Source organism: Condylura cristata, unplaced genomic scaffold (assembly GCF_000260355.1).
Source record: "Condylura cristata isolate star-nosed mole 26May11 unplaced genomic scaffold, ConCri1.0 scaffold00017, whole genome shotgun sequence".
In the NCBI taxonomy this organism is placed as follows: Eukaryota; Metazoa; Chordata; class Mammalia; order Eulipotyphla; family Talpidae; genus Condylura; species Condylura cristata.
In genome coordinates this window covers 40,961,376-40,973,443 of record NW_004567118.1, presented here as the reverse complement: position 1 = coordinate 40,973,443, position 12,068 = coordinate 40,961,376, and the positions used below count along the sequence as shown (strand labels likewise).

General features: G+C 38.4%; 1 protein-coding gene across 1 annotated transcript in view; it reads right to left on the bottom strand.

Annotated features, from left to right (window-relative positions):
* Window positions 1-9,780, bottom strand: part of LOC101629086 (contactin-associated protein-like 3) — a 191,916-nt gene extending 182,136 nt beyond the window's left edge. The window contains exon 1 of the mRNA XM_012726558.1: window positions 9,629-9,780. Within this exon, the coding sequence (XP_012582012.1) occupies window positions 9,629-9,713 (85 nt within the window). The 5' untranslated portion in view covers window positions 9,714-9,780. The remainder of the gene's footprint in view (window positions 1-9,628) is intronic.
* Between the last annotated feature and the right edge of the window lie 2,288 nt (window positions 9,781-12,068).

The window sequence follows — 12,068 nt, the reverse complement described above, 5'->3', positions numbered from 1 at the left end:
CCCGCGGGGATTACAATCGAGATGGGAAAAAAAATGTGCAAAATGATGTAAAAATAAACTTTGTAATAAAAAAATAAAAAGATGTGGTACATATACACAATGGAATATTACTCAGCAACCAAAAAACAGAAACACATGACTTTTGCAGCAACATGGATGGGGCTGGAAAAAGTCATGCTTAGTGAGCTAAGCCAGAAAGAAAAGGAAAAATACTGGATGGTTTCTCTCATAGTAGGAATATAATGGAACGGGCAAGAAAATAATGATAATGATGAACAGCTATATAGCAAAGACATTTTACAGTGGTGGAGTGGGGAATGGGATCAAAAGCAGTGGGGGGAGGGAAATGCACTGGACTGTGATGATGGCACATGGGTGATTTTGTGATGGGAAGCCCAAGGGGATTGTAAATGAGATGGAAAATGCACAAAATGATGTAAAAATAAACATATATATAAAGATGCTACATTAATTATGAAAATAGTGAGTGCCCTTTTATTTCTTGTCAAGGTGACTCAGCAGCTGGTTAAGGATCAACTTGCAATCACTACCTGGGTCCACCCATGGACCATCAGATTTTTACCCCCTCCTGGGACAGTAGCTGGGAAAGAACACAACACAATCCCCAAACAAAACTGGGATCTGGAAATTTTGCTGGGTATCTAGAGAAAGAGTCGTTCACATTTTCACTTACAGGACAAATATACATTGAGACCCCACTGTCTCCCAGATGCCCCTGTACCCTGGGGTTACTGGTTGTACACAACAACACGAAGAACATAAAGAAGCCCTGTCTCTTGGTGATAAGACCCAAAGTCCAGCTAGAGGAAATCCTAGTGTTGCCAGGCAAGCTGACCTTGAAGCTCCAAGTAAATGCTGCCTGGACATCAAACCAAAGAAAGGAAGACAGAACTGCAAGATGAAGAGAGTCTGACCCTGATGCCTTAGCCTGAATCTAACATTAGAGGAAAGGAAATGAGATAAGCCGACAATTAGATAAATAAAGTGTTTAAAAGAAGCACAGGGCCCTCCTTGGTGGTGGAGCTGTTAAAGTGAAGCACTATGAAGCTGCCCCCAGACCTCTCCCGTCTAGCTCACTGCTCCCCTCAGCAGTGCATTTCAGTCAAGCCACCTGTTTTGAACCCCACTCTGTCTCTGGAGAATCCTCATGCTCCTTCCCCCCCCACCCCAACTCTGGCCTGCACCTCAATTCTTGTATGCGTAAATAAAAAATATGTTCAAAAAAAAAGAAACATGATGTAGTCTTGAGTGTGATAATAAACAAACATTGCTGGGGTAGTGTTGAGGGTCAATCAGGCCTTAGGAATTTCCAGGAGCTGGAGTACTGGAGTAGCCAAAGATACATCCATAGCCAAGAAGAAAATGAAACATGACAAGCCACACCCAGGACTGCAAGTCAACCAATCATCCCTTGACAAATTTTATACCAAACCAAACTGCACCAGCTAAGAACCTCATTTGCATTATGTTTACCCAACCACACCCCCCTTTCTTGTATATAAGAATGTTCCCCACTGACCTCTCCAGGCATACAATTCTAGTGCTGCTTGGCTCTGTATTCTCAGGACTACAACTGAAACTCCAAATAAATGGTTGCTATAATAGGAGAGCTGTAACTCAATCAGAATTTACCATCACAACAGACAAATTCTTCTTTCAGTTTAAGTACATTTGACTGGGTTTTCTGTCCCATGTAACTGAAAGATTCTTGCCAATAGCCCAATCCCTGCCACTATTTTTATTATTATTACTTCATATAAAATCAAGCAACTATTAAGTCCTGGAAAACATTCTTAGTGTGTAGAGCAGCTTTTCAGCTCACCACCACACTCTGATTCCAATAACACTGCCAAATAGAATAATAAAGGAAGACCTCAGAGGGAATGGACCCCAGGGTAAATATTGCAGTGTTGTACCAGATTTCAAGTTTCCCAAAGACCACCAAGGAGCCAATTCTGATGCAAAGTACACAAGGGTCTTTACTGCAAGTTCGAGCCTGGGCTCCCAAAAGGCACCGAAGCAGCGGCCAAAACATAGGCCTGGCTGGTGAAGAAGCATTCTGAAGCCTGTCATGGCGTTAGTTTGTTCTTTCAGCAGGAGGCAGGACAAACCTTTGGTCTGCAAAATTTGTGCAAGTAAACCTAAACAATCAATGGTCCAGTATCTTCCACTCAAGAAAATTGAAATGGAAGGTGTTCATGGAATCTCTGAAGATAGGGGGAGGGCAAAAAGTGGGGGCAGAGGCTGGGGGGCAGCCCAGCCTCTTCCCTAGGGCATGGGCCAGGGTAGTGACTTATGATACAATTTAAGCCTTTTCATGTTAAAATGGATTGCTAGCTTACAGGTGATATCTCCCCCACTCCCTCCTGCTTCATTCTGCAACAATATTCCCCAGGGGAAAAAAAAAAATGGGGGGGCATTTTTCTGAGCAAACATGTAGCTTATCTTCCAACAAATAATTACAGGAGAATTATTGAAATCAAACCATCAGTAGTGGTCATGATGGAGGATAAAGATAAGAAAAGTTGGAAAGGAGGTACCACAAGACCAGAAACCTGGCTCACATAAAGCCTGAAACTGAGGTGGGGGTAGAAGTGATTAACATAGTCTTTAAACCAGCTGTAGGAACTAAAATCCTTAGGTCCCAAGGCTCAGCTCCATCAGTCAGAATGCACTTAGTGTCATATGGTGCAGACCTGAGATACAGCTACAGAGACCTAGGGCCCTTTCCAACTTTTCTCTCCATCTCCTCCATCAGTTGGGTTTTCAAGTTTATAAAAGTAGATTAGTACTTTGTCATGTCAAAGAACAGCACGATTTGAAAGATCGGCATTATACATTTTTAGACATGTACTACAGATCAGAATAGACTGTTCAATTTTTTTCTAGTAGGTAAGTGGCTTTGAAATCTATTAATACTATTGTATTTTATGCCTAAACATTATTTTTCAGAAATCTTTCTTGTAACTTTAAGAAAGCAAATAATTTGGTGCTTATTCTTATACCTTAAGTTTTACTCAACTTATCTTCCTTCAGTCCCCAAGTTGTTTTATTATTTACTACTACTACTACTACTACTACTATTTAACTCAGCAATGACTGAATGCATGATCTGAAATATCAGGGCTCAAAAGTTTCTTATCAGAACACTCACACATCAATATGACATGGTAAGAGCCTAAGAATCACAGACACACAGAACCTAGAAAGCCTGGTGACACTACACAGCTATATCCTTTTCATGCTGTAGAGTAATACTTTTCTTATTCTCAAGTTTCTAAACATTAAAACACAGCAAATAAAACCACGTAATGGATCCTTAATTTTAGTGATCTCCAAACATTTGAACATAAGTCGATAGACATGCATTATTTTTCCTACATCAGGCAAATATGATACACATACAGACTACAATTCTCAAATGATTTTTCCCCCATTATGGAAGTGGTGGTTAAAATGACTTTCTGTGACCTAAATCAAATTATTGAATAATTCTATAATGCTAATTGGGTTTTCTGTATTATATCTATTGGTTTTTACATTAGAATCTTTGTCTTAGTGCTGTAATCTCGGGGACCAGAATTTGCACAGGCCCAGAAGCAGGTTTAAGGACTACAGGTTCTAATACACTACAACACTAACTACCTTAGTCATGCAAAGGCAATAGGTTCAAATGGGCCATGTCTTCACATTTCTTAATCACTCACCAGCTCAGAAATCTAAACTAGAGAATATCCATTCTCTATAACAAGTATGAAGTGAGTTATCTCATTTTCTTCTTCATATTCCTTATTTCACATAACTAGACTGCCACCTAAACCAATATGCACTTCTTTTATAAGTATTGACAGTGGTTTTAGATCTTTCAGCAGTTCTCTTTCTGCCTACCTCCCACAAAACACTCAAACATACACACATGTACACACAGAGATCATACTGCTACTTTTAGAGTCAACTCAGGATTCCCAGGAATAAATAGATAATTATCTTTACCAGTCTCTGTGGCTGCTTGAGGATTTATAGATGTGAAAATTAAAAGTATACATATATATCATATAATAAGTAACTTTACTACTTGCTCACAAGTGGGACAGAAATCTTCTAAACATTGTTACCGCTTGAGACATTTCCCCCACCCCCCTTATTCCTCAAATAGTAATTGGATGATACTGGAAGAAGCATCCGGGGATACTAGACCTAAGCCTCAATGTTCAAGTAGCTACATAAGGTTATGGAAACTTCCACCCCTCCTATTCATAGATCATGCATGCATACCTCCCTCCTGCCACGGGTGCCCAATGTTATATACGCAGTGTATAAATACGGCATTAAAACATTAAAATTCCTTCTCCACAGGGATAGTCATAGGTGATGTGAACCTCTAGTGATACAGTACCTATAAGTCACATCACACATAATAATAAAACTAGGAAGACACATACATTGCCATAAAATAATAAAAATGTGGAAGACACATTTAAAATTCTGATACACATAGCTCCTGAAATGCCACATCTGAAAATGCTGTATGTCCCAGTTAAAAAGCAAACTTTTTTCATGTTTCTCATCAGGAGTTTGATAAAATTAATGCACCCTCCATGAATATCTGATCCTAAAGTACACCAAATAAAAATAAAATTCACAGCTAGATAAGATATATTTTTTCATTTGTGATTTACAAACATGACAAATTTTAAAAAAAAAAGTCTATTAAGTGAGCATAACCTTAAATAAAAGTTAGCAATTTTCTAATTTTGAAGTATTTAAAGTGTCAAAAATTTTACGCTTTGATAATCTTCAATTCCATATGTTGAAAATAACCACTACCTGGAACCTAAGGAGGAAGCTTTACCTTCTGTTGCAAGTCAGTCTCGCTGTTTCATTAAACTTTCCAATGAGCCAGAAGGAAATTTATTGTCAAGAAACAACTACACTAAGCACATTTATTATCATACAAGGTTACGCATACACTTACGAAATACCTACACTTCTTAGGTCAGAGCATGATTTCAAAAAAGTTAAAAGCATCACTCATACAAATGTAACAAATGCAGGATGCATGATTGGTAAAAAAAAAAAAAAAGCAGTTTAAGAAGCTTGGGAATTTACAGATATTTATAAAGGAATGGTAGAATGAGGTTGCTAGGTTACATAAAAACTATTACTGTCCTACAGGGCAAAGAAAGTAGTTACCATTTTGTACATGGAGGGAAAAAGTCATCAATTTACCTTACTGCATCACAGTGTATAAACAAGGATCTAATCCGAAACAACTATGTCAGATTTGTGCATTCTTCTAAGTAATTAAACAATCCTGTAGATTTTTTTAAACAGTGCCTTCAGTAACTTTGAAAGGTCACATTTTCCTTTTGCATATTTCCAGGTTGTGTATAAAACATAAAGGACATTTGAAGCATATAGTCCTATGCTGTGTATTCAAGTTAGGAAAAACAAGTTTCTATATTTGAAGGTACATTTGGATGAAGGTCTTCCAGAAATAGCCAGAAAATCCATTTTAAAAGAGCTATTCTAAACAACAGAGGTCTAGCTACATGGGCAGATGGCAGAAGTTACTCTCAAGAACTATATATGTGGAAGTCAGGCCTTCAAAGGCTCTGAAAGGTATGAGAGAAGACCCAGTGGTTAATTCTTTGTTGTTCAGAAATATCGAATTACAGGTAAATGTTGAAAATGTTAATTCACAAATTGTTTTCACTTCTTTAAAATTTTATATTCAAGCCCTAATTTTGATTTGCAAGGGAAAAAAATCCCCTAAAATTTACTCAGTCTTCTGTAAGTAACTCTATTTTTTATTAAATACTTTGAATGATTTTTTTTTTTTACTTTTGAATAAATTTTGTTTTCTTCTGTTTGTTTTGTTTTTTTCCCAATCAACTGAAAGAAAAAAATAAAGATTTCAGTGAGCTCCTGTCCTCTCCCTGGAACATCTTTCTATACCTGGAGCACCATTAATAATGTGCCCTTAGGTTCATTTTGTTTGTTTTTGCTTAGTTTTCCAATTGTAAGAGCTTCTGGCTCTATCCTTACCTGGCACTCTGTGGTGATAATCGAATGGAATTTATAAATTTTTAGGAAAAATGTTCTTGTTTACACTAAGTTTCCAAAAGTATTTCTGACCTCAGCATTTCTGGGAAATGTATTCAATTATTAAAAATAAGAGTCTGTTTATTGGTTTGTTGAAGTTTCTTTCCCAAAAGGTCAAGTTCTGGTACCTACTAACATGCCTGTCCCTGTTCATTCTCTCAACAAGTTTCACCATATCAAGGAATGGATTCCCAGTCACCCATGCCCCTGACATGTTTCCTGACTGGTCCCCTTCTTGCACCAGCTGATTAACTTGGAAGATGGAACTCACACATACTAACAGTGCTTTTGTACAAAGTCAAAACCACTTCAAATAACAGCAAGATTTTAGTCCATATTAGTCAAATCAGCAAAATTTTCTTTCAAAGCTATCTTATCACACATGACACAATACTTAAGATTAAATATGCTCACTTAACACTAACGAATGTTGACAACTTAAAAGAATCAGTGCCCAAGAGTAAAATTCTGTAACAAATCTTTGAGAAGAGATATGTTACAAATGCATTAGGAGACATTATTATTTAGTTAATAAATGCTCTTGATTGTATACATCTTAGCAACTATAGTATGATGTCCGCTTCCTCCAGTCGACTTGCAGATATTTTTATACCAATTAAGACTTAAGTATATGATAAGGTTAGGATATGCATTACTAACGTCTCAATCTTGCATCTAGATATATTTAAACATATACTGTATATGCTACTTATAGTTTAAAAGGGTAACATTGGGTGATCATTTCTATACGCGATTATATTAATACACTTTTATTTTTGCACATAGGGAACCTAATACACCAAGGAAGAAGGAGTTTGAATCTATTTCAAATCTTGAAGTTAAAATGTAAAATCGTCTTGCCTTAAAATTGTCTCATTAGTTAAAATGATTTGTATCAAAACATGTGTAACTGAGATGTCAAATATCTCTGAGAAATCATGTTTCTTGATAGGATGTCTAAAGGCCACAGGAGGCTGACCCTCAGGTGGTAGATTTACTACTGAGGGTCAGCTGTAAATAGAGCAAATACGTCACTGAATAGACTGGGAGGAAGTGTTTTACATTATTTGTTCACAGTTCTCATTCATTTCTTGCCTGTGCTCAACAAAATTTCATTTTTTTAAGTCTGAAAGGATTGAGTTTTTAAAACACTCTTAAATAAAAAAGGCTAGCCATCAAAAAGCTTGTGCAATGCTGGCAAATTCCTCTTTAGAATTACTGAAGTTATGGAGAACCAGAAGCCCCACACCCCATTTAGTTATAATAAATTTCAAAGGCAAGCTTAAAATATCTTGCTTGTGTATATATATATAGATATATATACATGCATATATATAGTTATGAAAATGTGTCTCAACTATTCAAGAGTTAAAGGAAAACTGGTCAAATTAATGAGTTTAGACCATAATGAGATTCATTACCCATTGCTTCAAGTGTTACAAATCATACTATTAAATTGAGATCAAGAAATTATCAAGCACAATTTGTGTGGCCTCTATGATAATCTTTTTTTGCTTTGATATCAAATATATTGTCAAACATTTTATTAAAGTAATATTGCATTATTTTATAAGCTTCAACTCTGCATCATTATAAACCTATTACTACATGAAGTTTGCTATTAAAAGCCCAATTTTATCCTTCATAATGAATCTTTAAATCTACAAAGTTATTGAAATGCATACTTGACACTTGAAGAACTATCAATAACCATCTTTGTGGTGATGAGGGACTCTAACTTTAGTACCTAAAATGTTCTCAGTAATACAAATGTACATAGTTATTAAAATCAATTGCACTTTTAACAAAAATATTCAATCTATGGAAATTGTAAACAGAGTAAAGACCCAAAAGGACTGAGTTTAAAGACCAATTCAAACTTGGATGGTCATCCACACATAGTCCCTTACAGTATGATTCCATTAAGGATACTCAGTGTAAAAGATCTTGCTACTCCCTTAGATGTTAGGGAATAAAAATACAAAAAGAAATAAGCATGAGAACAACTAATTATATCAATACCCTGTAATCACAATTAAGGAAGCAGAAACAGTCACGATTCTGCTTCTTTTGTAGGAAGCATTTTGAAGCCACATTTCTTTTAAGAGTGACCTCCAGTGACTTTCTATTTGTACCTCGGCTTAGTATAATGAAATATTCTGCTGTTCATTTATATAATCAAGTCATTTAGTACTAGCCACTGATAATTTCTTGGAAGAATGTTGTTCTTAACTAGCCTGTTGCAGGGCCCAAGATTTTGATTTTATGCAAATATTTTAGCTAATTCATTGAGGCTGTTGTGTTAAACTAAAAGTGTGCCTGAAACAGGGCAGAATGTGTATAAAGAAAACTAAGGCTCATTTTTAGAAACACCTCAAACTATATGGCACTAAATGAGCTATATACTAAATGATGAAGCACAAAATAATCATAGCCCAGAGTTTACAGGGATGAAAACAAGCAAAGCTAGCTGCATTTGTCAGGCTTTTCACTTCAGGGCAATCTTCCTGATGAAGGCAGAGTGGGTATCCAAAAGTAAGGTCTAGATACTCAACTGCAAGGTCAGTTTCTGGACAGGCCTACTAGCACTTTCTCAAATGCTCACCACTCCCCACAACATGATAAAAAAAAAAAAAAGTCTCCTAGGTCTAGAGTGAGGACAAGGGAGATATCCTTAAAATCTTTCAAGGAAAGAAAATCCTGTAGAGGACATTTCAATCTGAATACAACTTCTAAAACTTCTTTTTTTTTTTTTTTGGTCAAATACCTTAAGGTTGGCTGAAATCAACCTGGCAAAGCATCTTCAGGTGACTGTGTGTGTGCTAGCCCAGAAGGGAGAGCTGAATGTAGCTTCAATCAACAAAAAACAAAAAGACAACCAATCACAATATGTAAGCATGTACCTTGCAAAAGACCAGGACGGCGGGCTATGTTTTTTCCTGCTGTTTGAGGGGTCTGCACTTTCCCGAACAGTCAAATGTGCGTGCTGGGCTCTGCTATAGAGCCCGCTCCGGCGGCGCCCGGTCTGGTCTCCGGATTCCGCAGAGCGCCAACAGCAAACCTCTACGCTAATGCAGGACCCAGCCGCGTCGGCCCGCGGTTTCCTTTCCTGGCATAACCCCACAAAATGCGTGCATACGAAAAAGGAAAAAAATGACCACCGTGCCACGCCGTCCTCACTATCGCAATACAGTTCTCTGAGCGTCTCGTCGGAGTATTCTCATGCTAATTTTAGGTTTCGAACTTCAGCTTTGCAAAGAATATTCAAAACAACAGCACAGATTCAGCTCACCGGCAAAAAGTCAAACATGCTTTTGAGTATTTTAGACTTGACAAGAGGAAAAAACGTTATAAATCACCCTCTCTGAGCGCTGGGACTTTGCGATATATTTTTAAATGTCTTATTTTCAGAAACATGCCACAATTTTCATCTGCAAATACCAATTAATAGGAAAAGACAAATTCTAAGTTGTCGATGTAAGTTTCATAAGATTGTACTCACACATATTCCCTGCTACTACTGTGCTCCAGGGCTGAGCAGACAAAAGAAAGATCATCCTGAAAAGGTCTCCAGCGACAGGGTCCATGTTCACATTCGCTGGGGCTCCCTCATCCCCAAGCCCAAGGAGCTCTGCCAGCCGTTCCGCGCAGAGGTCTTCGGTTCCCGCCCTCTCGAGGTCGCGCGCTCCCAACTCGCAGCCCGGCTCCTCCGCGCAGCTGCTGGCGGGGCGCTCTCACCTGCAGCCACACCCACCCTCGCCCAATGCAGCCGCCCAGTCCGTTCGCGAGAGCCCCGGGCGCCCCTGGAGGCGGCGCGCGGAAGTGCGAGTCAAAGGGCAAAAGGACTGAGCTCTCGCCTGGACTCAGGTGAGGACACTGGCCAGGTATCCCAGTGCACATTGCACCTGCGGATCTCTCCCTCTCAATGGCAGAGCAGCTCCCAAGTAATGAGCATCGACATTGTGTTGAGGATTAATTAGCACCAGTACTAGGAAAGTTGTCTTTTCTTTTCCAGTAGGAAGGAGGAAGTTAAAACAAACAATTAGGTCTGAAGAGAACAATTACATGTATTAAATACGTTTGTAAAGAAGACTGTTTTTGTTTTCTCCACTTTTATTAAAACACACTAATGAGCATTACTATGGTAATCATTATCATCATTTAACTATATATGTATGAACTTGCTTATCCAGACATCCTGTTGCACACCTTAAACTTATGCAACGCTGTATATTAAAATATATCTCAATCAATCTGTAAAAATAATAAAATTAAACTTTTTAAAAAGTTGAGATAACGGTCCTCCCTGGTGGCACAGCAGGTTAGAACAAAGCACTGCAAAGTAGCCACAGCTGCTTCAGTGCAAGTTCAATCCCCAACCTGGGGGGAGGAGATCCACATGGCGTGCAGACCTCTCCTCACTCTCCCTCTGCTCCCCTCAGCAGAGTACTTCGTTTATCTGCCTGTTCTGCTCCCCACTCTGTCTCTGGTGAATTGTCTCACTACCTCTGAACCTCTAGCCTGTACCCTAGTTCTGTATGCATAAATAAGTAAATAATTTATTTTTAAAAAGTTGAGGTATCACCCCATTTGTGCTACAATGTCAACATTTTATTATGCCTATTTATTCATATTTGTATACTTGAAAGTTTTGATCAGCATATTTATAAATCGTAATCTGGTATCCTGGGAGAAATAATTGTGTTTATTTTATTCCAAATAGTGTCATAGAATAAGTGACCTTATACTAAGTGGGTGACTGGAATTCACCTTTCCACTCATATTCTAATTGAAGAATGAACTTGTAAAACAACTTATATCTTCTATGAGTATTGCAAAATGTTGGCACCACGAGAGCCATTTTAAAATGGGGTCAGAGAAAGCCATCAAAGGAAAAACTTTTATTAGACCCTTGTAAACTAAGCCAAACTGCCAACATTTCAACAGCAAAACAATGAGAATATCCTGTTTGAAAAGAGTGATACAACAAACTTTCTTTACACATACAACATAAAAGATTTAACAGTGGCAAGTCATCTGCATGGAAGCAAGTGGCCCCCCAGGACATCAGCCAGGACCCAGCAACAAATTCTGCCTGACCTCGGAGTCTCTTGATCTGACTTCAATGGGGTAAGTGGTTGTGTAGGCTTTTCAGGGTGTGCACAATGCAGCCGAATTTCTTGTACCCAGATACACTGTCTGGGGAGCTTGTACCCAGATACACTGTCTTGTACCCAGATACACTGACTGAGTGAGTCCTTTTGGGCCAGTTTATTTGCTTTTATATCTGGTCTTCAGTGTTGACCCTTGACACAGAGTATGTCCTTGCTCCACTTCCCCACTCAGGGTCCATGAGCTGTCTTACAGCCTGGTTCCCATAGCAACCATACCAACTCCTTTATCTATTTATGCCTCCCAAACCTTCCTGTGGGCAAGGAGTGGGAGCTTAGGTTTTAACCTTATTAAATGGCATCACACAGGTCAGGTAGTCAACTGAGTGGTACAACCCCCTCTTACAGGTCCTCAGGATCTGTAAACAGAAAGCGGTCACCCTGTGAATTCAATTGTTCAAAGACTGTTTAAAATTAGTTTGGAGGCACCTTGATAATTGATGCCAATAAAATCAAAAGGGCAGCTCATGTAGATTTCTTGCACAGACATTAAGGATGGATTTTCACAGTTCTGAGGAGAGGCAAAGGCACAAAGAGAGGAGACCCTGAGCAGATGTCCCCTTGGGCATGTCATGGTAATGAGCACAGGACCCTGGTGAGCATGATATGCCAAGGCAAAGAGAGGCCCGGAGTAAGGAGGGTTAGAGAAAGTGGCCAAAGCAGAATTGCTAGTGCCAGTTTTCCCTGTTTTCTGGGTATCTCCATTAATAGGTGACTTCAGCTTTCCTTTTTTTTTTTTTTATTTTAAATTTATTTATTTATAATACAGAA